Genomic DNA, 26,986 nt, shown 5'->3' on the forward strand with positions numbered 1-26,986 from the left:
AGATCCACAGGGAAACCCTAAGGTTGGAGGGAAAACCTTTAGTGACTAAGTGGGAATATTTCAAATCCCTCATTAAGTCATAGTTTTATCCCATTGGGTATGTAGAAGATGAATGAATCCGATGGAATTACTTCAGGCAAAATTCGAGCCAAAGCATGTAGGAGTACACCACAAAATTCAGAAAGATGGCTATAATGTTGGGTATCTCTCCAAAGAACCCAGTTGTACTACTCAAGTATTTGGGGGGTCTACACTGCCATCTGCATGAGTAAGTGATGTTGTTCAAGCCAAAAACAGTGGATGAGGCTTGGGTATAGGCAAAATACCTAGAGAACATAGACTGGAAAGAGTGCAATCAAGTGGACCGAAGCAAAAGGAGCAACAAGATGCTTCTAGGGAGGGAAAGAAGAAAAAAAAGGGGGGGAAACGATAAAAAGACAACAGCCACAACACACAAGTGCAAAGATCCTAGAAACCACTACAACCATTGTAACATTTATGGCCATATAGAGGAGAATTGTTGGAAATTTAATCCAAAGCTAAACCGAAAGAACACAAAGAGAGATAATAAGAAGAAGAATCTCATGGCCACTATTTCGAGCAACCAAGTTGAAAGCAACTTGGAAGTGGATGAGAAGATCGTCAGTATATCAGTGCAGAAGGAGTTGAATTTGAGTAGCCTTCACCAATAGGAAGAGAAAGAAATGACCAAACTCGTCCATGTAAAGATACAGGTCAAGAAAAAGATTGAAGCTCTATTTGACTTAGGATCGCAGGAAAATCTCATTGCAACAGATTTGGTCAAGAAGTTGGGGTTGGAAGTTCATGATCATCCAAACCCATATCGACTAGGATGGGTACATAAGGGTGCATAGCTGAAGGTAACAAAACAATGTAAAATTAGATTTGCTATGAGTGCTGATTTTATTGATGAAGTAGATCTGGATGTGGTTCCCATTGATGTATGTGGAGTCGAGTTTGGGAGTCCATACATGTACATGTGTGATGCAATATTCATGAAGAGAGCTAACCAGTATTGGCTCATCAAGGATGGAAAATCATTCATCATCAACATGCACAAAGGAAAGTCAAAAAATTCTATGGTAAGTGCTAACCAAGCCAAGAAATTGATCAATTCTAGCAAGAAGTATGTTTTATTGTTTTTAAGGGAAAATTAGTCTGTAAAGGAGTCAATAAGAGGCAAGGAATCCCTAGAGGGGTGTACTAAGAAACAAAAACAACAATTGGAGGAGTCGTTACAAGAATACAAGGATGTGTTCTTAGAGCTTAAAGGGCTTACCCCTAAGCGAGAAGTAGAGCACAATTAGAGAGGCTCACACCTCCAAGGTTGTAGGGAAATTGTTATAGGGAATACCATGGCTAACTTGCAAAGGTATGCGTATTTGCCTAAGATGCAAGAACAAGTAGCTAGGTTCATAAGAGGATGCATGCTTTGTTGTACAAATAAGCCTATCAATAGGAAACAAAGTATGTATCATCCCTTACCTGTACCTACTTGTCCTTGGGAAAACATTTCCATGGACTTTGTGGGAGGTTTACCGACAACGAAGAAAGGACATCAGTACCTTTTCGTGGTAATTGACAGGTTCAACAAGATGTGTGTTCTGATTCCTTGTAAAATTACCATCAATGGACAAGAAGAACCAAAATTATTCTTTGGACAGGTTTGGGTACACTTTGGGATACTAAGGAGCATCATTTCAGATAGGTATAAAATATTTCTCAGTGAATTTTGGATTACATTATGGGAGAATATGGACATGAAGTTGAATAAATCTGCAACATTCCATCCACAGACAGATGGGCAGAAAGAAGTAGTCAATAGGACATTGGTGAATCTTCTAAGGGGTTACAACTAGAAGCGTCCGAAGACCTGGGTTAAAAATTTGGTATATATAAAACATTCTTATAATAGAGCAGTCCACACTTCTACAGGAAAGTCCCCATTTGAAACCTATTTTGGATATTTGCCACCTTCACCTTTTGATATTGCATATAGGCAGCAAGGAGGAGTGAAGGAATACATTACAAGAGATGTTTTGAGGGCAGAAAATTTTACAGTGAAGATCAAGCAAATCCATATATAGGTATTTTCACACGGAATGAGTTGATCTTGCGGACAAGATAGACCTTCCTAGAATCTAAAGAAGACCTAATGACAAACAAACCAATCACACACTATCTTTCTCTAAATATGCTTTTATTAACAAAGGACAAACAAGTGTTTTAGGCCTACCTTAGGTCCAATGCAAGTTTGTGGAAGCCTTCGCTCCTTCGATCCAAATGAGCTCCCTTGTCGCGAATATGCAAACACAAACAAGCAAACAAATTAAATAGCACCTGAAAAGCCAATATCATAAAACATATTTAACATGAAAGTCAAGGAATTCATGAAACAAATGACATGAGACAATTTGTTGAGAAAAATGAGTCTGATTGTATTAATTCAAATCAAGAAGAACTTTACAACCTGTGCCTTGACGCTGTACAAGCTCCTCCCAGGGTCCAGCAAGAAGTCTCCTCTACTTTGACAAGTTCCACTCTCTTCCCAATGAAGCCAAAAAAGGTATGTGATCTCTCCTTTCAAGCTTAACTAGGAAGTCTTAATTTCACCAGCATTTACCCTAAAAAATGTTCAGCTTCTAAGCTCCCTAGCAACCAACCCAATGCCTGAATTTATAGTGCAATGGAGGGAAGTTACTAGGTCCTCCTTCAAAGGGATAAAGCCCTCCTTCAAAGGGATAGCTCCTCTCATCAAGGGATTAGATCCTTCTCTTTTGGGATGCATGAACCACCTAAGAGTAGCCAATCCATGTCAAAATTCCTTCTAGAATCATCTAGAATTAACCCAAAGTGAGTTTTTTAGAATAAACTTGCGCCTTTTTGACTTTCACAGGGGTCCGCACCCACACCTTTAGGGATAGAGCGGGCAGGTCCGCAGTTTTTGTAAACAGAAGGTGCGGGACCGCAGGCAATAGTGAGAGAAAGTGTGGAACTAGAGCTTTGTTGATTTTCAATGTCCTTCTCTCATTTTCAAAGCTTGACTTGAAGAACTGAGGTCTGAGACTTGCTTAGGAGGACAGTACAAGTGATGATAGACCCAAACTGACTGCAAATAATCATGGTGACGATATTTTTGTGTAACAGGTATAGGAAACACTGCAAAAGTCACAGGTGAAGTATAAGGCTAGGCATGATCATCACAGAACAGAGAGATCATTCAAGGTGGGAGACAGAGTATGGATACAGTTGAATAAGGAGAAGGTGGCAGGGGTCTGGTAAGAAAATAAAGGCTCTAAGGTATGGTCTCTTTGAGATACTAGAAAAGGTGGGTGATAATTCCTATCGACTCAGTTTACCACCGTATATGGAGATTTACTTAGTTGTAAATGTGGAGAATTTGAAACTTTGTGAACCTTCCATGCTAGATCAGGAAGAGGAACAGTTCCTACCTTTTGTGGAGGATTTGGCACCAGACGGTTGGGAAAAGTTGACAAAAGATACAGTTTTTCAGAAGAGGTCTACAAATACAAGACAAGGGTAGCAAGACCTTTGGAATATTGGGTTGAAAGGACAACTTACAAGCAAAGCTAAATGGTACACTAGAGAGAAGGTGGAGGAAAAATTCCTCACCTCATTCAGTAATAGCTTTTGGGGACCAAAAGCCTCCCAAAATGGGGAGGTGTGATCTGAATTGGATCATTATATTTTTTTTCATCCATCCTGATGCATTTGGACTGGAAATAATGGAGGAATTAGCTCACGGGGCCATTTTTACTAGCGGGACCTAGTTTTGCAAAACGGGGTCTGAAACCTTTCGGAGCGTTTTGAGGCATCAAACGACATTTTTTTTTGGGGTGAAACTTTTCTTCTTGATTTGAGAGCCTTTCTATTCTATTTTACACACATCAATATTTCCAATGGTGCAAGAATTGCATCAATCAGAGTTCATATGCAAACGTTATGCCACTCAGAAGGTGACCTTCCTGTTTTCACACCTATAGTTTGAGAGGATGTCACGTCAACTCCATTATTCATGGAAAAGGGGCTAGCCATGTGTTTTTGATGTAAACAACTCTATAAGAGTCTATTTTGTAACTCTAGTTAAGAGTTGATGTAGTCACAATTAACCACTAGTGGGCTATGGGGCTATGTTCTAACCGAGCCACAATGAGGTAGAGGCATTCCATTCTTTGGAGAGCATTTTGTTCCATAATTGACAAAATATAGCCAAGAGAGATAGGAGGTAGAGCACATAGAAAGGATATGTGCACTATAGCAGCCCACAAGCCACATACATTAGTTCTTTGTATCTGCAACCATATTTTGAAACAGAGAAAAAGAGCGGAGCGACCTCACCTTCCAGATAGGTTTTCTCCTGAAAGGGTTTCCCAGAGAGCATATATTATGCATTATTTGTGTAGGAGCTTATTTTGCAATTCTCTACTTTTATGCTTGATTTACTTTACATGCATTCACTAATTACAATTAATTTTACAGATCTAGAAATTAAACAAATCTGTAATAGTGTAGAATCTCAAATTTTTAATATAATATTATTAGATCTATTGTGAAGAACTGTCTAGTGGAATATCCATGGAATTTTATGGATAAAAAACCTTGATAGTGCTAGACTAAACTATGTGTAATTGAACTAGAATAAAAATAGAACAAAAATGAGTCTTTACTTGAATGGTGAGAGAAAATTAATCGAAATTTGTCCTTAAGTAAGGACCTGTGTTAAGGAACATACAAAAATTAGAATAGATTTGCTAGAAAACAAAAACATTGGCATGGGATGGCATGAAATTAGTACTTTGTACATATTAACCTTAGGAGGAATGAAATTTCTAAATATAATTATTGCTTGAAGCACTATGTAGTAAAACATGAAAATAAACAACAACATTCCCAAATTAACTGAATCAAGAGTCAGGAATAGTAACAACAAAGGTTTAAATCTAGGTCTTAAAGGGAATTGTTGAATAAAACCAACCCTCTAGAGACAAACAAAGGAGACAAGAAAATTTGGTTCAGAAATCCCAAAATTTGTTTCCAGCAAAGACAATAAGGGACTTTTGCATGGTATTAATAAAGACAAAGTAAAAAACATGGCATTCTCATTTAGTCTCAATAAATCTCCTAGCCCTAAAGCATTTTCAGTGCATTTCTACTAGGTTTATTAATATGTGATCAAGTAATACCAAATCCACATAATAGATTATATCTTCAAGCATGACTACATTGGTAAAGTGATCAACTTATCCTTCACCACTTGGGTGGCCAAATAAGTCAATCTATCCTCCTTTATAAGGTAAATAACGATCTCCCTTTGCAATGTTTCAATAAATTCATTTCAAAGGTTTTAGTGAAGTACTTAAATCCCTCTATCCAAAGGTCATATCTAAAAATCATGCGGGCTTTGTGGGCTGATATAATTGATAGTTTATTTTTGGTTCAAAATTCTATCCATTCCAATAGTTCAATAAAGGATAAAGGGATGCTCATAAAACATGACATGGAAAAGACATTTGACTAAGCTAATTAGGAAATTTTGTTGAAGGTTCACTTGTAATTTGGTTTTAATGGTGAATTCATAAAATGGGTGGAGGTATGCATCTATTTTCCTTGGATATCCCCCAAGTTGCTGAATGGTAACTTCCTCGACCTTTTCGAAGCCACTAGAGGCCTACACCAAGGGTGTTAATTATGACCTTTCCTCTATATTTTGATGGTTGACTACTTAAGTAGTCTCCTTGAACATGAGTCGAGAATTGGAAGCTGACTGGGAGTAAGATATGTCTCACGCATAAAAGACCATAAATCACTCCCAATTTATGAATGATACACTCTTTTTGGGGGGAGCTTCTAAAATTATTTCTCAACATTTTAATATTATCTTGGATCATTTTCTTTTGGCCTCTGGCGGGATTATTAGTCATTGAAAATTATAAAGCTATTCATGGAATAATAATCCTCATGTACAAAAATAACTAGGTGGCCTTCTTGTATTGCATCCCATGGATTCTTAGAAAGCATCTTGTTATCTCAACATCCTAATTTGTCTAAAGTCCCACACTTCCCTTTCATGATCTATATTTATAGCAAAATTGAAGGTTAAGCTACAACAATGGGGAGTGATTTAGCTAAACCTTGCAGGGAGGTAGCTTCTCATTAAGGATATATTACCTTCTCTTCGTCTTTACCATTTTACGACCCTTATTTCTTCTTCAAGTATCTTATTTGAAATGGAAAAAAATATTAGGAAGTTCTTATGGAAAGGAGAAAAATATAGTAACAAAAAATACTACTTGGTCAAATAGGCAATGGTTAAATCTGCAAAAACTCATTAGGGATAAAGCTTTTTGACTTGTCCTTGAAGAACACGGCCTTAAGGGAAATGTTGATCTGGTAATATATCTCAAGAAACAATTCCTAATGGAAATAAGTATTTAGAAAGAGGTATTTCCCCTAATGTTTATATTATAATATTTTAGCTTCCTCTACTCCAAAGGGTGCCTCTTCTATATGGAAATAATTTTTTCACGATGAAGGAACACCTACCAAGGTATCTTATGAATGAAAAAAAAAAAACAATTGGAGAATTACAATTATCGATAAGCAATGAATAAATAACGGTTAACATATTTAGTGGATGGCTTCAAAAGGAGAAAAAATATTGTTTATATCTCTGATTGGGATAGGGGCGACTCCTAGAAATAATGGAACTTGGATAATATTCATCCACATTTATAGGATCAAGCCCATAAGATATAATTAGTCCTGGTAGGTTGCGCCCCTCGAAAAGAAGATGGAGAAGATCAATGGGTGTGGAAAAATGGGGAGTTTTTTGTTAGTTTTCATTATCTTCTACAATTATTTCAAAATGGATTTCCACCAAAGGCTAAAATGTGGTCTCAAGTATTGAAACCAAACAAACCCTCAGAAAATAATTCCTTTGGCTAGATCCTAGTTGATGGGAAACTATTGACAATAAAGAACATATATCATAGTGGAATTACTAGTTCTTCACACCACTCCTTCTTTCTGGGACAAGAAGAATAAATCTATCACTTATTTATACATTGCTCCTATGTATGGGAGGTCTAGAAAAATTCCCTCTCTCCTTTAGGCTCAAGAATAAATTGACACGAGCCTCCCTCCTCACTCTTCTCTTCACAGGAAGGATGTTATAATGGGTCCGTCAAAGGTAAAGGACTCTATAAATAGATTTAGATGGCTTTTCCTAAATACCTATGCTAGAAGTATACCTTCTAGCTCTCAATAAAAATATTTTTAGTACAAAAAAATCCCATCCACATTGAACTATAATGAGAGTCCATGTTATTTGTATAGAGCTTTGAAACAACTCTAGGTCCTCAGTTGATATAATAGGTGTGGAATCTATTCAAAATTAATGGCTCCTTTCTTTCCTTCCTAGCCAACATCTCAATAAGGAAAATATTCTAGGACTAGTGAGAAAATGGATATCGTGAGTGGAAAAAGATGAAATGATGGCATGGAAGAAATTTGAGGCCTTCTATTTGCTAAGCTTTGATGGCACTTCTAAGAATAACCTAGGGGTAGAATGATCAAGATGGGTAATTCTAAACCCAAATGGAAACATAGACAAAGAGTACAGTTGGGGGTTTGGTATACTAGAAAAGAACTTGCCAAAGGCCTATAGATTGTTGCAAGAACTCCTATTCAGAAGAGATGTGAAAATTGAGGAATTAGTGGTCCTAGGAGATTCTCAATAACATTTTTCTCTTAGTTGATTTCCTAGGAACTATAAACTCCTAAGTATCATCCATCAAATTAGAAATCTCTGAAATGCCTTCTATGAGATATTTTTTTCTCATGTGTTGTGTCTGCACAACTCCATGACAGGTTGCCTTGAAAATAGAGAAGTGAGACTAAAGGAAGGTATCCTTATATGAAATGCTTCCCCTTCTTTGTCCACACTCCTTAAATAAATATTAGTTAATGAGTTGCTTATATTGGAAAAAGGCTAGGTCCACTTCAAGATTGTGTTCGAATTTGAATAGTAAATCAAAGCAACCATAATATAATTTTATTCAAACAATAATTCCAAAGCTATATGGGGAAGAAGTATATTCTCTATTGTCATCCATCATGGATAATGTGGCCCATTTTACAATGACAGGACCATTGTTTATGTTGAATGCACACAACATTGATTTTAGGATGTTCCTTTTCACTCAAACTTCTTATATACCTACTTTATCCTAGTTATTATACATCTTTCTCTAGTGAGGTTTGTTCTCTATCTATGAGGGATCATTTCCTATTAGAAGCCTCTGCTCTCTCACCATGATGAAGAACAGGAGAAAATCAATCCATGGTGTTAAATATGTAAGGGTACTCTCTGGCCCAAATACCATTTATGGTTGAGGCTAAGTAGACCATGATTTGGGCTAAGTTAAAGCAAAATTTAGGAATATTAATGATCATAAAAGAAAAGATAAGTCAATACTTCCTACACTACAAGTGCATGGAGGATATGCATGCTCTAAGGAAACTCTTGAAATATTTGCGGCTAATTCTGCTTCAATGCATTTTTTCCTTTTAGAATTAGAGTAAGGAAACCCCTACATGGATAGATTTCAATGATTCCACACCAAAGGGAGAAACATGGAATGTAGATCATATCTCTTCAATATTTGTCATGAAATGCAAATGTTGTTGGATTTCATAGGTCTTTTGGAGACTATATAACTCAAAATACCCACTCCCTCTTGTGCTAGAAAGTATGCACATATATAAATAAAATGAATAAATACTAGAAGTAACATGTATACCTAGTGCAGTTCGAATGGTAATGTACCCTTGTGATGTACATGCTATAAGCCAGACGTGCACTTTAAATCAATAGAAATTATCATCATGTTGATATATATATCTATCAATTTATATTATATGACTATCATTAGAAATTATTATTGAAAAGAGAAATTAGAACTCAACATGCTTTACTATGATTAAAACTATTAAATATTATCTAGTGACAAATTCATCCTCCTTTAATATTGATGCTACTATATTGGACACCAATTGAAAGCTTCAATATCCTCTTTCATTCTCATTTTAATAACTCCCAATATCTTTTCATCTTTTGAAAATTTTCTTCTCACAATATGTTACTCAATACATCTATATATAATTGTATGATATACATCTATGCACTCACACCTTTAATTTGCTCTTTCAGGTTCATTGTAATAACTTCCAACATCTCTCCCTCTTGTCAAAATTTTCTTCTCACAACACCTTAGTCAATAGATCTATATATAATTTTATGATCTATATCTATGTTCTTAGTATGACCATTATTGTCTACCATTTATTATTATGATCACAAAAATGAATACTTGTCTCAACCAAAATATTTAAACATATTGTTGAACTCATTGCAATGTTTTTGATCTGTTGTTAAAAATAAAATACTTTATTACTTTATCGAATATCATGAAATAACACCAAATAGAAAAATATAAGAGTGTCCTCTCATGATCATCTGACTAGCCTCTCGAATCATAATCAATCTATCTAAACCAATACAAAATCATCATATGAAGCCTATGAAATACCAAAACTGCATGTTTTATTAACATACCATAATATACTCTTTAAAACAAAAGAATCATTCTATATTACCTATTTCAAAAACCTTGACACTAAACTCTCAATCTGCACTATATCAAGTGGGGTGGTGTCTAGATTCATATTGTTTATTGTAACCCCTTATAAAAATATAAGATTGACTTCTTGTTTTTAACATATCATCGTAGATAATGCACAGGCTAAATAGAGTGGTGTGAAAAGATTCATATTGTTTATTGTAGCCTCCTATAAAATATAGGATCAACTTTTTATTTCTAATTTATCATCTTAGCTAGCACATGCACTATGTAAAATTTCTCATATTTGATTTATCAAATAAAAAACAAAATATAATTTCCCTTTAAACTAAAATTTACATCACTCAATTTTCTAACCATCATTTAAAGAAAATGATACATTAAAAAGAAAATCTATAATCTAAAACTCACTTGTCATTTCTTTGCTAAATCATTCATCAAGTGAAAATTATTTCTGGCATAGGTCTTGTGATCCACATGTCAGCATCCAAACAATAAATCATTGTTAGTAATACACTTAACACAAAGAGAATGTTCATTTGTACTTGTACGAAATCCATTCATATAAATGTATTGATATAACCTTCTATATTATGCATTTGTAATTCTCCTTTGTCCATATAAAGCCTTATTCAAGTTGTAAACCTTGCACCGTTGACCCATAATTTTATAACTTGGTGGTTGCTCCACAAACACATCACCATATAAGACACCATTCAAAAAATATTGTTTGACATTGAATTAATAAACATGTCACTTGAATAAAATTATGAAAGATCAAATAACCCTTATAGTGTCTAAAATTACAACATAAGGAAAGATTCATTATATAATATTGTTGTAACGGCTACAACCACCCTCCAAAATTCTGCCTTAGCTTCATTTTGGAGCCTCCCTTCCAACCTTCACAGTAGCTTGTGTTGCTTCATCAAGTTCACAAGCTTTAATGTTTTTCTTGTGCAAAGGTAGCCTGTCGATCACAGCTTGATGCATTCCCCTCACAGGCCGTTCACCTAGACTTGGTTCAGTTGTAGGCTGAGCAGATTCCCCAAGAAAATTGTGCATTTCTCGAGGGAAACCAGCCTTCCCTCCAAAAATTGCGCAATCCTATCTGGCAACTTGCTGGGCCCCAAGATTGCACAATTCTGCCAGTCAACATTCGCAGCAGGAATTGTGCAATTTTCCTCAGCAGGGCTACTCAGCCCAAAATTTGAGCAAATCTGAGTAGCAGTCAGCTGCTCTGCCTAGAAATTATGAAAATATCTTGGGAATCCAACCTAGCTCCCAACCAGAAATGCGCATTTTCTCCGAGAAGTCGAGCAACCTCTTGCATGTGCAGCTGAGTTGACCGGTTCCCTTCAAAACGAAGAAAAACAAACTTGCATGCATGGGATGCTTCTCCCAAGGTAGCATGCAAAGGCATGCCTCGTTTCAAGGATCTATGTTTAGCAGTTGGAGGTTACATGCAAGGATCATTTCATAAACCTCCCACCAAGTGTCGCTTTCCCTAGATTTGTGGCATGCACGTCACAACCATGATGTTATCAAAACTCATCAACCGGACGTTGCAGAGTTCATTCCTCACATCAAACTTGTAGCTTTGACATCCCACATCACATCTAGGAGCAATTGGCATGTTCATCTCAACTATTTTGGTGTAAGCCCACTTTCCATGCCTTGTGTTGCATTTCTATCACTTTTTGTGTTTTCGCTTGTGTGAGTACTATCTTCTTGATTTCAGTGAATGCTTGCTATCATTTTGATGCATACTATCTTGTCCTAGCACTATTTTAGTTTTCGTTGCTATCTCACTGTTGTTGCATGCATGAAATTGTTTTCATGAACGGTCACTGATTCAGTGACTCGCCTCACCCACATGCATGTTGATCTGTTTACTAAATATTTCATTCATGTTTGCACACACTGTCAATCACTTCTGCTATCATTTAGTGTCGCCATGCATTCACTGTCACATTTGATTTGACTTTTCCATCAGCGAGTCTGGGCAGCCTTGGCTCAGACTCTGCCTCACCAAGAACCTCACCAAGAGAGCATTGCTCAATCTTGAGAGGGAAGGATTTGTCTTCCTCTTAGGATATGCGCATTTTTTCCAGTGACTATCCTGTACGACTATTTTGCGCATTTCTGAGGGATAGTGACTGCTGGCCCAGAAAATTGTGCAATGCAGTCATTGAGCCTGCATCCATTTCTAGCTGAGATTGTGCATTGCGCAATTCCAATAGTCAACAGCCAGACTAGACTATGCATTGCACAGTTCTAGCAGTCAGCTAGTCTTCCAACAATTGTGCAATGCAGTCACTGAGCCTGCAGCCATTTCCAGCTGATATTGCGCATTGCGCAATTCCAGTAGTCAGCATCCAGACTGGCCCATGCATTGCGCAGTTCTAGTAGTCAGCTAGTCTCCCAATAGCCTAGACTGTGCCTTTCGCAGTCTTGGCAGTCAGTCTCTCGACCTCCCGGTCAAAATTGCGCAACCTTCATGATCAGTCACACAGGGATGCTGAAAGTGACTTCTCAAGTTCATTTTGGTTTTCAACCGACAGATTTCTTTCCATGAGTGTTGCCATGTCTCCAGGTATTGCAGGTATTCATCTGCCTCTCAACAGTGCATGTACAATGGTTTCCAAGAGGAAAGAGTCGAAGACACCATTCAAAGTACACCTGGAGATGCAGTTGATCAAATGTCCATGAACATGCCTACTCATGAAGCTATCAAGTTGTTCGTAGACAAGAACATCATGATATCACAGCGAGCAACATCATGAAGAGTAGTTAAAGGAAACATACCGAACACAATGAATGAAGTGAATGCAATGAATGCAAGAGGAAGTTTGTTGACAACACAGAGGCGAAACAAAGTTGTAAGATCAAGCAGATCCATTGATGATCAAAGAAACTTTGGAGACTCGGCTATGAGGTGACGACGCAACATGAAGATCACGCAAAGACACAGAATGGAACAAAGAAGAAATTGCATGTGATGAAGCAACAACTCAAGGAAGAACATGAAGCTACATAAATAGATGAATGAGTTGCAATAGTAGTAAGAACAACAGTGGGTGCAACATGCACTCACGAATGAAACTATGCCACTACAAGTTGAAGATCCATCCTAGCAGTTGGCATAGAGCAAGCATGGTGAGTAGTGTTGTTGATCGCATGCAAGGGATTCAACAACATGCATGTCATTGTGCACATGCATGAAATCTAATCCATTCAACAAACTCACCAAGGCGAAGACAAGAAGCAAGTCCAACTGGAGTTGAACATGTACTTCGGCAAGTCGATGCGTATGACCACCAGCCCACACTTGAAGATCAACATGGAAACTATGCATCAATGTGTTCCGGTTCAACCGCACCCAAGAAGACCCTGCACATGTTAGAAGACGAGTTGGATGAAGGAGTTGAACCAATGCACCAGATGCAATGGAGGCAAGAGTTCACTTCAGCAAGATGTCACCATGGGGTGCATGCACACCATCATAAATGACCAAGCTTGGCATTAGCTCACCACCTTCACCATCACAAGCATGTCAAAGAGTTGGTCTCATCACAACTAACCGAGTGCCAGTGATGTCTTGCATGTCTTGCTAAATCCGTTTTGTCTCACATGAGTACATGTGCATTGTAATGTTGAGTCATTTCAAGTGTAAGTCAAGTGTCAATAGTTGGATGTAACAATCATAGAGTAGGTGAAGAGTCATGAGGGTAGTTGAACTGTCACAAAGGGGAATGTCAAGGGTCACCCCACCCTTTGCTATAAATAGTCCCTCATAACTCATTGTATGGGCTTTTGGTCAGCCAAGCTTCTGATAAGACTATCTTAGAGAAATCTTGGACAATATTGTAACGCGCCTTGGATTCTCCACTACATGGAGCTAGTTCATCTCTTTGGGGGAGCAGGTGGATGTGCCTGTAACGCTTCATTGTTGGGGCTAGTAGATTTAAATGGATGTATTGTATGATTGGGACTTACACTTCTTTATATAATAAGAGCCAACACATTTTCATGCATATGTTGTTATTGTAATTGGAATTCTCTAGTTTCTTAGCCATATATGTTGTTCAACTTACGTATTTATGTATGAATTGCTTTGTATGAAATTATATGAATCTTGTTACAGATGTGATGTTGGTTTAACCATTACTTTGGATTGTCGATTGATCTTCCTTCTAGCTTGTGATGCATCTTTGCTCATGTGTCCCCTTCTTAGCTGAGTACTGCTACAGGTTGCCAAGGGGCACACTCATCTCACCCCCCATGTGTTAGAACCTCTCATTCAACTTCCTTGACTCACTACAACAGTCACACCCTTGATATTGATAGAGTTATATTACTTTCCTCTATGCAATATCGTGGTCAAGGCATTACCTTACGACCCACTGTTGGGACTCCTACACCAAATAGTCTGAGGTCTAATTGGGACTTCTTACCGAGGAGATCCCCTTGACATGTTGGTGGGTCCAACACTGTCAACATTTTGGCACTAGAAGGAGGGCCAGACGACATGTTGATTCCTCACATCTATTTTGAATATCTACACATCTATCATGACTAACTACTGAGTTGCTCTTTCGGAATGAATGTCTCATGGAAACAATTTCATCATCCCGAAAAATCTCTCAGATAACTTGTCTCATAAAACATTTGATGGTGAATGCTACGTAGCCTTGGTAAGGCGCGCAGTTGGCATTGTAGGCTCATGCGAAAGACATGGATTCTTTGAAGAATACATGAGTTGCGCGCTGCTCATCTACACGCTTCGAGGGCACCTAATGCATTGGTGTGCCATGCTGCCCGAAAAATCCATTCATTCTCTTGCTCATCTGGTCATAGAGATAGACCGCGCTTTCAATCACTTTGACCGTCAAATGCTTAACAAAAAAATTCTAAAATTACAAAAAGTACCTGATGAATCCGTTGAACAGTTTTACATGCCCTTTTGTAATATTGCATAGCGATTCCCGGAAGATGATATTGATTTGGAATTTCTTGATGGAAGATTTGAGTATCTCCTTCACGTATTCGAATCCCACTTAGCACAATTCGGTGATGAAGCTGCACAATCATAGGTAGACAGAGTCGCTATCACAAGTGACTGTCCACCTTCACCGCATCAAACAGCTCCACCACCGTGGAGTGATGTGGGAGATCATACGCACACCTTGGTTGAACTGTCACATCCTCCCACCCCACCTTCTCTTGATATTTGCATAGATTTGGCTTGCAAGCCTGCTGGTTGCCACATGGAATCGTTCCCTTGACCTCCGTCCTTGCGTTCTATTGATATTTTAGATTGTATTGTCTTGTGTTGTTCCATTCCAGATTCCTCACTTGTTGTGAACGAGGGTCAAGTTGTCGACGGAGTTGGTGTTATGCAGCCAACCTGCGCCATCATTCATGATGAGTGTGCATGGGAATCTAAAGAAGATCTCGCAATGAAGGGTGACTCCCTTCTGACCGTGCCTAGTCCACTTCATCCTAACATCCCTTGTGATTCTGCCATTGTTGATTTTCCCTGTGAAAACTCATTTCTAGATGCTTCTACTTCCGATCATTCACGTGACACCTCGGATGCCAGGCTATCATTACAGTGCGGAGAGGACACATCTTCCTCGTAAAATATGTTCAATCTGTCATTTATCTTTATTGAAAACACAAAGGGTTAACATATTTTCTTCTCATCTACCCCTCCGCCAGATTCATCAAATCATGAGGATACAAGCATCTTGAATTTGCTGATCTTGGTTGCCATGATCTATTCACTTACTCATCCGATCATGATGTTGATTCAACCGTTGTTATCCAAGACAATGATCTATGATGATCTATCTGTCCATGAGGTCGAAATCCCCTAGGCTGTTGAGGCACTTCAGCCCGAGTTGATGGTTATGTTAGGCCCTCGCTACCCTGAGGTTGGTCTCACTTCTAGTCAGGAAATTGTTGAAACACTTAAGGCTCCTCATCACTCTCTACTTTGCACTGAAGATCAAACAAACACCTAGATTTCACTTCCTCCACTCAAACTACATGATCCCATTGCTCATGCATTGGAGGAATCTTACACATTAAGAACACATGCACAACACAAGTGGTCTACCTTTCTCACGTTTGCTTACATGTCACAGTCAAGAGAATGCATACACTCAACATTTGCATGTAGTGTAGCATAACATCATGGTAGCACCACAAAATGCATGTCATGTACTATCACTCATCTTTGTTCTGTGGTCACTTGTAAGCTCGAAGTGTGTTTGTCTTCACTATTACGTCTTTCTTGCTTATTGGTTGGCACAACTGTCTTGTTCGCGAACCTTGCCTTCACCAACATGGGTCAACCAATGCGCCCATGGCTACATTAGAAGTATCACTTCATGTGAGATGACCCATGTACTGTTAGCTTAGGAGTAGGAGTAGTGTCTGTTTTTGAGTTATTTGCTTACATACTTGTTTTCTTACTTGCTTTGTTTGTTTGTTTGTCTGCTTGCTTGTTTTCTTACTTTATTTGCTTTCACTTTTGCTTCTACTCTTGCTTTTCTTTGTTGTTTTTTAGTTCACTTCTATCATTTCATATGATAGTTTTGCATGAAAGCATGTGTGAATCTTGAAGAAAGTTGGGTAAAGTACAAGAGGCCAAGTGCTGCTATCACTACTTGGTTATATGTCATCCTCCCTCTGCATGAAGAACTTGTTACTTCCAGTCCATGATAGATCGATGGAAAATACATATTGTTCGAAGTGAACCTTGGTGAAAACAAAATGCTTGTGCGCTAACTAGTGTCACCTACTCTAGCCGGTTGTTTTTGGGTTAACCCTTGTCAGCTCAGTTAAGTAGAGTAAGGTGAGGGGGAAAACCTTAACAGGCACATAAGAGGTATAATAAACTAATTATCTATAGGAAAAACCTATTCTGCTCTCAATAAGTCGGGATCCCTCTTCCGCCTCTGAAATGAATAAGTGCTATGCAGAGTTACGAAGATGAAAATGAAAAAAATGAACAAGTGAAAAAAGTTTGAAAACATGAAAATGAATAAGGCGAAAGAAGAGAAAGTCTTCCTACACAGAGAGGAGATGTAAGTAACTTCGCTAGGGTATTGACCAGGCTTGCTCACAGTGGATCCATGCTTATGTTCCTATGTGACTCCGTCGAGGTACTGTCCAGGCCTGCTGGTAGTGGAGCAATACTAGAGATGAAACCAAGACTCTGACGACTATATTGCTTGGGCATCAATATACGCCTCAACCCCAATCGAAACAACTATGTTGACTTGGCTTGCAATGTGTGTCAATCGATGAAGAGTTTGGCAGATGCTACATCTTATAATCAAGCTAGTGTGAAACCAGGAGGAGCTGAGAACTAAGCAATACTTCTGGAGGTGTTAGATTTGCTTTTCATGAACAAGGTCCATTTAGAGAGCTGGCATTCTACCAATGTGTTGCCAAGTGTTGTAGCAGCTACAACCACCCTCCAAAATTTTGCCTTATCTTCGTTTTGGAGCCTCCCTTCCAACCTTCACAGAAAATTGTTTTGCTTCATCAGGTTCACAAGCTTCAGTGTTTTTCTTGCACAAAGGAAGCCTATCGATCACAGCTTGATGCATTCCCCTCCTAGGATGTTCACTCGGACTTGTTCCAGCTGTAGGCTGAGAAGCTTCCCCAAGAAAATTGCGCATTTCTAGAGGGAAACCAGCCTTCCCTCTAGAAATTTTGCATTCCTGTCTAGCAGCCTGTTGGGCTCCAAGATTGTGAATTTCTGCCAATGAATACTCCCAACAGGAATTGTGCAATTTTCCCCAGCAGGGCTGCTCAGCCCAGAATTTGCGCAAATTTGGGTAGCAGTCAGCTGCTCTACCTAAAAATTGCACAAATCTCCTGGGCAACCAACCCAACTCCTAGCCAGTAATGCGCATTTTCTCCCAGCAGTCGAGCAACCTCTTGTATGTGTAGCTAAGTTGACCGGTTCCCTTCGAGACTGCGAAAAATAGACTTGCATGCATGGGCTGCTTTTGCCAAGGGAATGTGCAAAGGGATCCCTCATTTTAGGGATCTATGATTAGCAGTTGGAGGTTACATGCAAGGATCATTTTAGAAGCCTCCTACTAAGTGTCACTTTCCCTACATTTGTGGCATGCGCGTCACAACCTCGATGTTATTAAAACTCATCAACCGGACGCTGCAGAGCTCATTCCTCACGTCAACATTGTAGATCTGACATCCCACATCACATCTAGGGGCAATCGACATGTTCAGCTTAGTTGTTTTGGGGTAAGTCCACTTTGCATGCCTTGTGTTGCATTTCTGTCACTTTTTGTGTTTTCTCTTGTGTGAGTAATGTCTTCTTGATTTTAGTGAACGCTTGCTATCATTTTGATTCATACTAGCTTGTCCTAGCATTGTTTTAGTTTTCATTGCTATCTCACTGTTGTTGCATGGATGAAACTATTTTCATGAATGTTCGATGATTCAGTGACTCGCCTCACCCACATGCATGTTGATTTATTTACTGAATCTTTCATTCATGTTTGCATGCACTGTCAATCACTTCTGCTATAACTTAGTGTCGCCATGCATTCGCTATCACATTTGCTTTTAGTTTCCTGTTAGTGAGTCTGGGTAGCCTTGGCCCAGACTGTGCCTCACCAAGATCCACACCAAGAGAGAATCACGCAATCCTCCGAGGGAAGAATTTGCCTTCCTCTCAAGAAATGCACTTTTTTTCCCAGTGATTGTCCTGCAGGACTGTTTTGCGCATTTCTGAGGGACAATGAGTGCTGGCCCAGAAAATTGCGCAATGCAGTCACTGAGCCTACAGCCATTGCCAACGAAGATTGCGCATTGCACAATTCCAACAGTCAAAAGCCATATTGGATTGTGAATTGCGTAGTTCCAGTAGTCAACCAGTCTCCCAACAGCCCAGACTATGCCTTTCGCATTCTTGGCAGTCAGTCTCCCGACCTCCCGACTGAAATTGCGCAACCTTCATGATCAGTCACACAGGTATGTTGAAAGTCATTTCTCAAGTTCATTTGGGTTTTCTACTGACAATTTTCTTTTCATGTGTGTTGCCATGTCTCCAACAATTACAAGTGTTCATCTCCCTCTCAGCAGTGGAGGTACAATGGTTTCCAAGAGGGCAGAGTCGAAGACATCATTCAGAGCACACCTAGAGATGCAGTCAATCAAACTTCTATGAGCTTGCCTATTCACGAAGATATCAAGTTGTTCGTAGACAAGATGTTCATCAAGTTATCACATCGAGAAGCACCATGAACAACCGCTGAAGGCAACATACCAAACACATCGAATGCAATGAATGCAACGAATGTAGTGAACACAACGAATGCAGCGAATACAGTGAATGCAATGAATGCAAGAGGAAGGTTGTTGACAACACAAAGGTGAAGCAAAGTTGCAAGATCAAGCAGATCCAATGATGATGAAAGCAACTTTGGAGACTGAGGCTATGAGGTGACGACGCGACATGAAGATCGCGCGAAAATAGTGAATGGAACAGAGAAGTAGTTACATGTGCAGAAGCAGCAACTCAAGGAAGAACATGAAGCTGCACAGACATATGAATGAGTTGCAGTAGGAACACGAACAACAGTGGGCACAACATGCACTCACGAATGAAACTGTGCCTATACAAGTCAAAGATCCATCCCAATAGCTCGCATAGAGTAGACATGGTGAGAAGTGTTGTTGATCGCATGGAAGGGATTCATCAGCATGCATGTCATTGTGTGCATGCATGTAATCCAATCCATTCAGCGCACTCACCAAGGTGAAGACAAGAAGCAAGTCCAACTGGAGCTACACATGTACTTCTACAAGATGATGTGCATGACCACCATCATGCACTTGAATATTAACATAGACACTATGCATCAGTGTGTGCGGGTTCAGCTGCACCCAAGAAGACCATGCACATGTTGGCAGACGATTTGGATGAAGGAGCTGAACCAGTTTATCAGATGCAACAAAGGCAAGAGTTCTCCTCAACGGGATGTCACCATGGGGTGAATGCACACCATCACGAACAACCAAGCTTGGCATCAACTCACCACCTTCACCATCACAAGCATGTCAAAGAGTTGGTCTCATCACAATGGACCAAGTGTCAGTGATGACTTGCATGGCTTGCTCAAGCCATTTTGTCTCACATGAGTACATGTGCATTGTAATGTTGAGTCATGTCAATTGTAAGTCAAGTGTCAATAGTTGGACGTAATAGTCATAGAGTAGGTGAAGAGTCACGAGGGTAGTTGAACTGTCACAAAGGGGAATGTCAAGGGTCACCCCACCCTTTGCTATAAATAGTCCCTCATAACTCATTGTATGAGCTTTTGGTTAACTAATCTTCTGATAAGACTATCTTGAAGAAAGCTTGGACAATATTGTAACGCGCCTTGGCTTCTCCACTGCACGGAGCTAGTTCATCTCTTTGGAGGAGCAGGCAGATGTGGTTGTAACGCTTCACTGTTGGGGCTAGTAGGTTTACATGGATGTATTGTATGATTGGGACTTACACTTCTTTATATAATAAGAGCCAACACATTTTCATGCATATGTTGTTATTGTAGTTGGACTGCTCCAGTTGCTTAGCAATATATGTTGTTTAACTTACGTATTTGTGTATGAACTGCTTCATATGCAATTATATGAATCTTGTTGCAGATGTGCTGTTGGTTTAACCATCACTTTGGATTATCGATTGATCTTATTTGTAGCTTTTGATGCATCTTTGCTCGTGTGTCCCCTTCTTAACTGAGTACTACTACAAGTTTCCAAGGGGCGCACTCATCTCAACCCCCATGTGTTAGAACCTCTCATTCAACTTCCTTGACTCACTGTAGCGGCCACACCCTTGCTACTGACAAAGTTATCTTACTTTGTGCGACATCGCGGTCAAGGCATTACCTTACGACCCACTGCTGGGACTCCTACACCAAACAGTCTGAGGTTTAATTGAGACTTCTTACCGGGGATATTCCCTTGACATGTTGACGGGTCTAGCACCGCCGACAAATATATATGACTACTGTGCGAATCCATTCACTATTACCCTTTCCTTGCAACTTTCATGTGATCCATCTCTCTCAATATTTGCTCTATAAATCCATTTTGACTCCTAAGAAAATTTTATATGAAGGGAGGTTACCAAATTTCATGTTTCATTTATTTTTATTACATCAATATTTTCATCTATTACTTTGCATTGAATTATATTCCTAACTAGATATTCATAATAACTTGGGTCTATATGAACCTCTTAGAAGCTATAGAAAAATTAACAATATTGTTTTTATTATTAGTTAGCGATAATTGTCTTTGAAACTTTATGACATTATTGGAGGACTTTGACATGGTGGTCGACTTACATTGGACTTGATGAGGCTCTTGAAGGTAAAGCATGACTACCATGGAAGTTTAGTCTGCTAAAAGAGTTTCTGCAATGTGGAGAGATGTAATTTTGTGATGTTTGTAGTGACACCATTATTGTTTTTCCCAAAATTAATTATTCTCTTCTTCTTTTCACTTTGGCTAATATTCTTGTTTTTCATTAAAAGATAAATCATAAGCAAATATTGCTTTATTTTCTAGCATATTATTTAATTATATCAATTTATCTCCATTACATAGACAATAAAGATATATATTGCACTTTTATAATCATGTTTTTCCCAATCCTACTTTGCAACATCAAAATAAGGAATGCATCCAAGCTCATCAATATGAGACATAATTATCTTTCTTATGTTCCAAACCTCTCATATTGTCATGCCATTCACTCATTTAGGGGGAAACATATTCAACCAATATATAGGTGTATACATATCTACAACCCAAAAGTGTTTGGGAGAGCCTAACCTTAAACATGCTACATGCCATTTTAGTTATTGTTATCTTTATGCATTCCACCAATCAATATTTTTCAACAAAATAACATGTCATTGATTATCTATTTGTTGCATTATTTATTCAAATATCATGAAATTCATGTTACGTAAATTATCCCACTCTAAGTTTCCTTCAACTAACATCTATTATGTTTAGCTACTAAAATTTTGAGTACTTGAAGAATTAAAATCATATACCTACATACAAAAATTGATGGTTTTGCATCAAGCCATATATATTTAAATACATGAGTTCAAAATGTGCCTTGCCTCTCCATGATGCTCTTACATGAAAAGGTTCTTTTCATTCAACCCATTCATCATATGTTTTTTTGTGAAGTAGATTAGATTTATTAAAACTTAAATGTTCAAACCTCATTGATGACAACCGATACTAATAATCTAAGAGAATTTCAGGACATGAGTAATTCCAGTGGCAAGGAAAGACATCATTATTTTCCACTGACACTTAATATAACTTTATTAGCACTATCTTTATCATAAATAATATAATTGTTATTTTCAATGATAGTTGGATATCATTTTTCAATTAACTTCCCAACATTAAAATATTGTGGTTTACACTAAAAACAAAATGAACATTGTTAATACACTTCTTCTCACTTTCTTTGTCTTAAATGAAATGAGACTTGTATTCATGCGAGGTGTCATTATCTTAGTTATAGATGGAAACCACATTATTATAAACAATAAATACTTCTCTCATGTCTCTATCTATGATAGTTTTATCTATTGCAAATACTATTATCTTCACTTCTTACATTGCTTTGTCTTGAATAATATCAAAGCCTTTACTCATTCGAAGTATTGTAAATTGTGTTTGTAAATTGTAATCACATATGATAAAGTGTTGTAACCACACATAGATAAACCTTGACTACCCCTTATCTTACTTTATCTTCTATAATATGAACCCTTTAAGAATTATAAATATATATATAACCACAATATATTGTAAATTTCATTTCTTAAGTATACATTTATTTATTAAAACCTAATTCTTTATTCTCTTTTGTTTATTAATTTTAAATCATATTTTCTTACCTTTAGAGTTTATAATACACATATTTTCTACAATAATAACATATATATTGTATATATCATTGATCAAAAATATATTATTTCCATCATAAATTTGAGTCCTCGACAACTTTCAAGTGGTCATCCAGCATTGACATTTATTTAATGAAAACTCACCATGGCACCATATATTTTTTGTATCTTCAATACTCCAAATTCCATAGTTATTTTACTTAAATTCACAAACATAAAGTTGATATTCGTACTCTCCATAGCCACCCCTCCTTGCTTTGAGCTATTGACATTTTACCATTAATGCAACTCTTAAGGCTATATAGTATATTCTTACCCATTTTTCATACTATTTCTAAAATAAATTGAAAGTTTTGTTTGGATTATATTTAATAATTTCTAATAAAGATATATAAAGAAAATCAAACATTAGAAAAAAAACAAACAATATTCAATTAAATCAATATTACTAACAATTGAAAGGATCGCACCCATTTATATAACCATCACGTTGAGCAACAGCAAAAAAAAGCCACTAAGACAGGCAAATAACTAGAACGTTTAACAAAAGCAAAAAACCCACTGAGGACAGGCAAATAACCAGCACGTTTAGCAACAGCAAAAAAACCACTAAAGACAGCCAAATAACAACTATGCAGGTCGCACATATTTTTTTTTGCGGTAACAAAAACATTCTCTTCATCGCACATACTTTAATGATGTAAAAGATATAATACCCATAATCACCCTATTCATAGGTATTTTAAGGTCTATGTTATGTAAATTTCACAACCCTGAGATTCTAATGCGTAGATGTGGAGACATATTCTACGTTGACTGTTTCACTAAGTTATATGGATCCTCTGATTTGTATGTTTATGAACTTATATTAGGCAGCCGATGCCATATCTCTTATACTCAAATCCTCAGTTCCGAGGAGAAGGTAATAGTTTTTAGAAAACATTTATTCTGGGCATTTAATGATTAAATAAAAAAAATTAAAATATCTTGACCAATTAAACTAATCGTTTATATTATTATTGTTATTGAATTATCATTATTCTATTTAGGTTTCTGAGAGTTCTGCTATGTGGCTAAAGGTGTGAATAAACCACGTCTAATTTCAGTAATGTATGTGTATATACCACGCCTAAACCACGTTTTTTAGGAATAAAATCTTAAATCAAAATAAATAATTTATTTCTTTAGGTCTGATAGATCATTGTTTGGTCTCAGCTGACGTTAACCACCACCATCATCATATATATATTCGTGGTAGGTAAGTCATGGGTGATAGTTAATTTGTCAAGACATGAAATAGAAAATAATACGATTAAAGAAGTAAAGCTGTTCAAGGTAAGGTTGAAATGATGTGGAAAGGCTGGTGTGAAGCAATTTGCAAGGCGTGGCTGAAGTGGTAGATAGGGAATATGACGATAAAAATGTTAATGTAGGGCCAACTTATGTTGCCACTTGCGAGAATCGGGAATATTATAAATCACCAAAGTCTACGTGGGCCTCACTAACATTGATATGACACCATGCAACTCGGCAACTTGTTCGAAACTGTCCGGTTCCATCTATATCAGACAGCGAAGAAAACTCATGAATTCTCTCTGGATATACGAGAAGAAAAATAGGAGAGGCCGGGGTTCAATGTACGGTGGACTGAGGTGTTTGAAAGCTCCCCTCAAGGCGTACTTACAGCTCATAGCAGCAGAGGCCTGAATAGGAAAGGCAACTTTCCATATCGAGTTGCAGAGTTCAGAATAGGAAAGGCAATTATCCAGCTTTTAAATTGATAGATATGCGTATTTATGGTAGCGTATATATGGCAGCAAGCTGAATTATCGACTGAATATATATACAAGTTTGAGGGTATTAAATCTTGAAGCTATAAGGAAATATTTGGAGGAATGATGGACGATTTCCGTGGTGATCCATTCGAATGGCTTTGCGTCGATGTATTTGCTCTAGTGTTGTCACGGCTGGATGTTGCGAGCTTGGCTAGGAGTGTATCAGTCTCCACCAAGTGGAAACCTGTGGCCGAATCCGACATTTTGTGGGCAAAACATTGCCGGGAGCTTTGGAAACACAAATTTACAGTGAGAACAAGTTTTCTCCATCAGATTGAACCAAGGATTACAGCCTATTGCTTCTCTCTTGAAGAAGGACGCCGGGTAAATTGTTTTACATTACTAACGATTTTTATTTCATTAAAAACCCAAATTTGCAATGGAACAGACTGTAATTGAGAACCCTAATTTGAAAACGGCAGCCAACAATTAGATGGAACCCTAGGGATTAGTAAGTTATCTGCGAGTTAAAATATTATCTTCGATTCATATCGATATGTTGTGTAAATGTAATTGCAGATACGAATCACGGCCGACGATCTGTGCTCATATACCTGGAATTTCTGGTACAAAAGGGTAGGCCTGTACGATAGGGATATTATAAACATTGTGTAAATCGGCAATTTTCGTACGAAAAGCATTCATAGGAATGAATTTTTATTCCCGGTATACTGAGAGAAATGAATTTATTGCAGGAGGCAGGGAATTACTGGGTGAACTGTGATCCGTATTGGCGCGGGCTTGATCCAATGCGGCGATACTTCCACCGGGATGGCTACGTCTCTGCAGATCCAGACGACCCACTTTGGGGAGGTCACGAATGTCTTTGGAACTTCACAAAGATGCACGAGGAGAGGTCTGTACGAATAAACGAGTGGCCTCCATTGAAAGTTTCACGTACGTCCTGCTGGGGATGGAGAATGGAGAACTTCATGGTTGTCTACCAGACATCGCATCCCCGTGAAAGTTCTGAGCCGGGGGCGGCTGTTGACGATCCAAGTTTTAATTTTTAAATATTCTGTTTGGTGCAGCAAATGATAGCCCAGAAACAGCCGCACATCTACATAAAATAGACATAAAATACAATGCAAATTGCGAGCAGTCCTCCATGGAAGTCAAAGAATAGAGGCTGACAACAATTATTTACTGTTTCACATGTATATAATTCCATAGGAAGTTCTGAAAGGATTTGGCATATCCTAAGTTACGATGTATATAGGGTTTTTGTTTGTAAAGTTTCTTAATTTCACATATGTCAAACATAGGGTTCTGTAATGCACTAAAACGAAAATAAGCTAGCTTATCTTTTTGGATTTTATATACGACCTGAGGGAATCTTTTACATAGAAGGCTTGTGATAGTAACTTAGTGCTTGGTAGCTTTTTTAATTTTTTTAATAATATATTATTATAGGGATAATTTTAGGTTTTTTGTTTTTTTATTTGAGTGTAATAAGGTGATAAGTAATTGACTGTTATGGAGAAATAATACGGGTTAATTATTTTTGGAGGTTTGATATTGGGTAATTTTGGTTATAATATTAGGATTTTACTTTATGTAATTTTGTTTGGGTTAGATTATCTTGTGTGTGGAATTTTCAATTTGATTTTAATTAAAAATTATATGGAATTTTATTAATTAGAAAATTAAATTGTTATTTTGATTTAAATTTATATAGAGTTTTATTAGTTTAGAAAATTAAATTGTTGAATAGTTGGATGTTTAAGATTTGTATATATGATTAGAAATTAGAATGGTTAAGTTTGAAACCATCATATATTTATTTTAGTTTTGGATCTATCAACATGCTTGAAGACAGTAATTGACTTAAAAAATTGTACATTCACGAATTTAAATATTGTTAATTTATTTTGTAAACTAAAAATTAAAATATACGGATTTAATTATTACTAATATTATTTCTATTTATATAAATTTCACATTCTGTATAGAAATAGTCTTATTATATATTTATTACACACTTAAATATATATTTTTGTTTGATATGTTTTATAATTTTTATAATTGAATATATATATATATATATATTATATTGAAAAAAATATTAATTAAATTTAAATATAAATTTAAATCAATAATATATATATATATAATTTTATTTAGAAATTTAAATTTAACTATTTATATAACACTTTTATTTATAAAATTAAATAAATTAATATCATTCTTATAATAAAAAAAACTTAACACAAATTACAATTTTCACTCAAACTAATAATAATCTAATAATAATTCTATTTTTAACCTAGGTAAAGAATTAGATTTGGATTTATAGATAGTGGATTACACTAATGATCATTTTTCTATACTTGCGAAAATGAAGAAAGTAAGCGTTTACCATAGATGACAGACCGTGATGAGGAAAAAGAATGTTCTACCATTCTTTACGGATGTTGATTAGAAATGGCCATTATAAGGTTGAAAAATAACCCCACATCCCAGATTGGAT

The 26,986-nt window shown here is 37.2% G+C and overlaps 1 protein-coding gene across 1 annotated transcript; it reads left to right on the forward strand.

Annotated features, from left to right (window-relative positions):
* Positions 1-24,253: 24,253 nt before the first annotated feature.
* LOC149140814 (uncharacterized) lies at positions 24,254-25,874 on the forward strand. Its single transcript, XM_089449144.1, has 3 exons — positions 24,254-24,840; positions 25,036-25,092; positions 25,212-25,874. The coding sequence occupies exons 1-3, from the start codon at positions 24,577-24,579 to the stop codon at positions 25,527-25,529; spliced, it is 639 nt and encodes a 212-aa protein (XP_089305270.1). The 5' UTR covers positions 24,254-24,576; the 3' UTR covers positions 25,530-25,874.
* The last annotated feature ends 1,112 nt before the right edge of the window (positions 25,875-26,986 follow it).

This window comes from Pinus tabuliformis, chromosome X (assembly GCF_031772625.1).
Source record: "Pinus tabuliformis cultivar Carrire ecotype Pingquan chromosome X, CPIR1, whole genome shotgun sequence".
Lineage (NCBI taxonomy): Eukaryota > Viridiplantae > Streptophyta > Pinopsida > Pinales > Pinaceae > Pinus > Pinus tabuliformis.

Coding starts and splice junctions, on each gene's coding strand:
- LOC149140814 (XM_089449144.1), top strand. CDS start 24,577: ATGATGGACGATTTCCGTGGTGATCCATTCGAATGGCTTTGCGTCGAT. Junction 24,841..25,035: donor CTCTTGAAGAAGGACGCCGG/GTAAATTGTTTT, acceptor ATGTAATTGCAG/ATACGAATCACGGCCGACGA. Junction 25,093..25,211: donor GGAATTTCTGGTACAAAAGG/GTAGGCCTGTAC, acceptor AATTTATTGCAG/GAGGCAGGGAATTACTGGGT.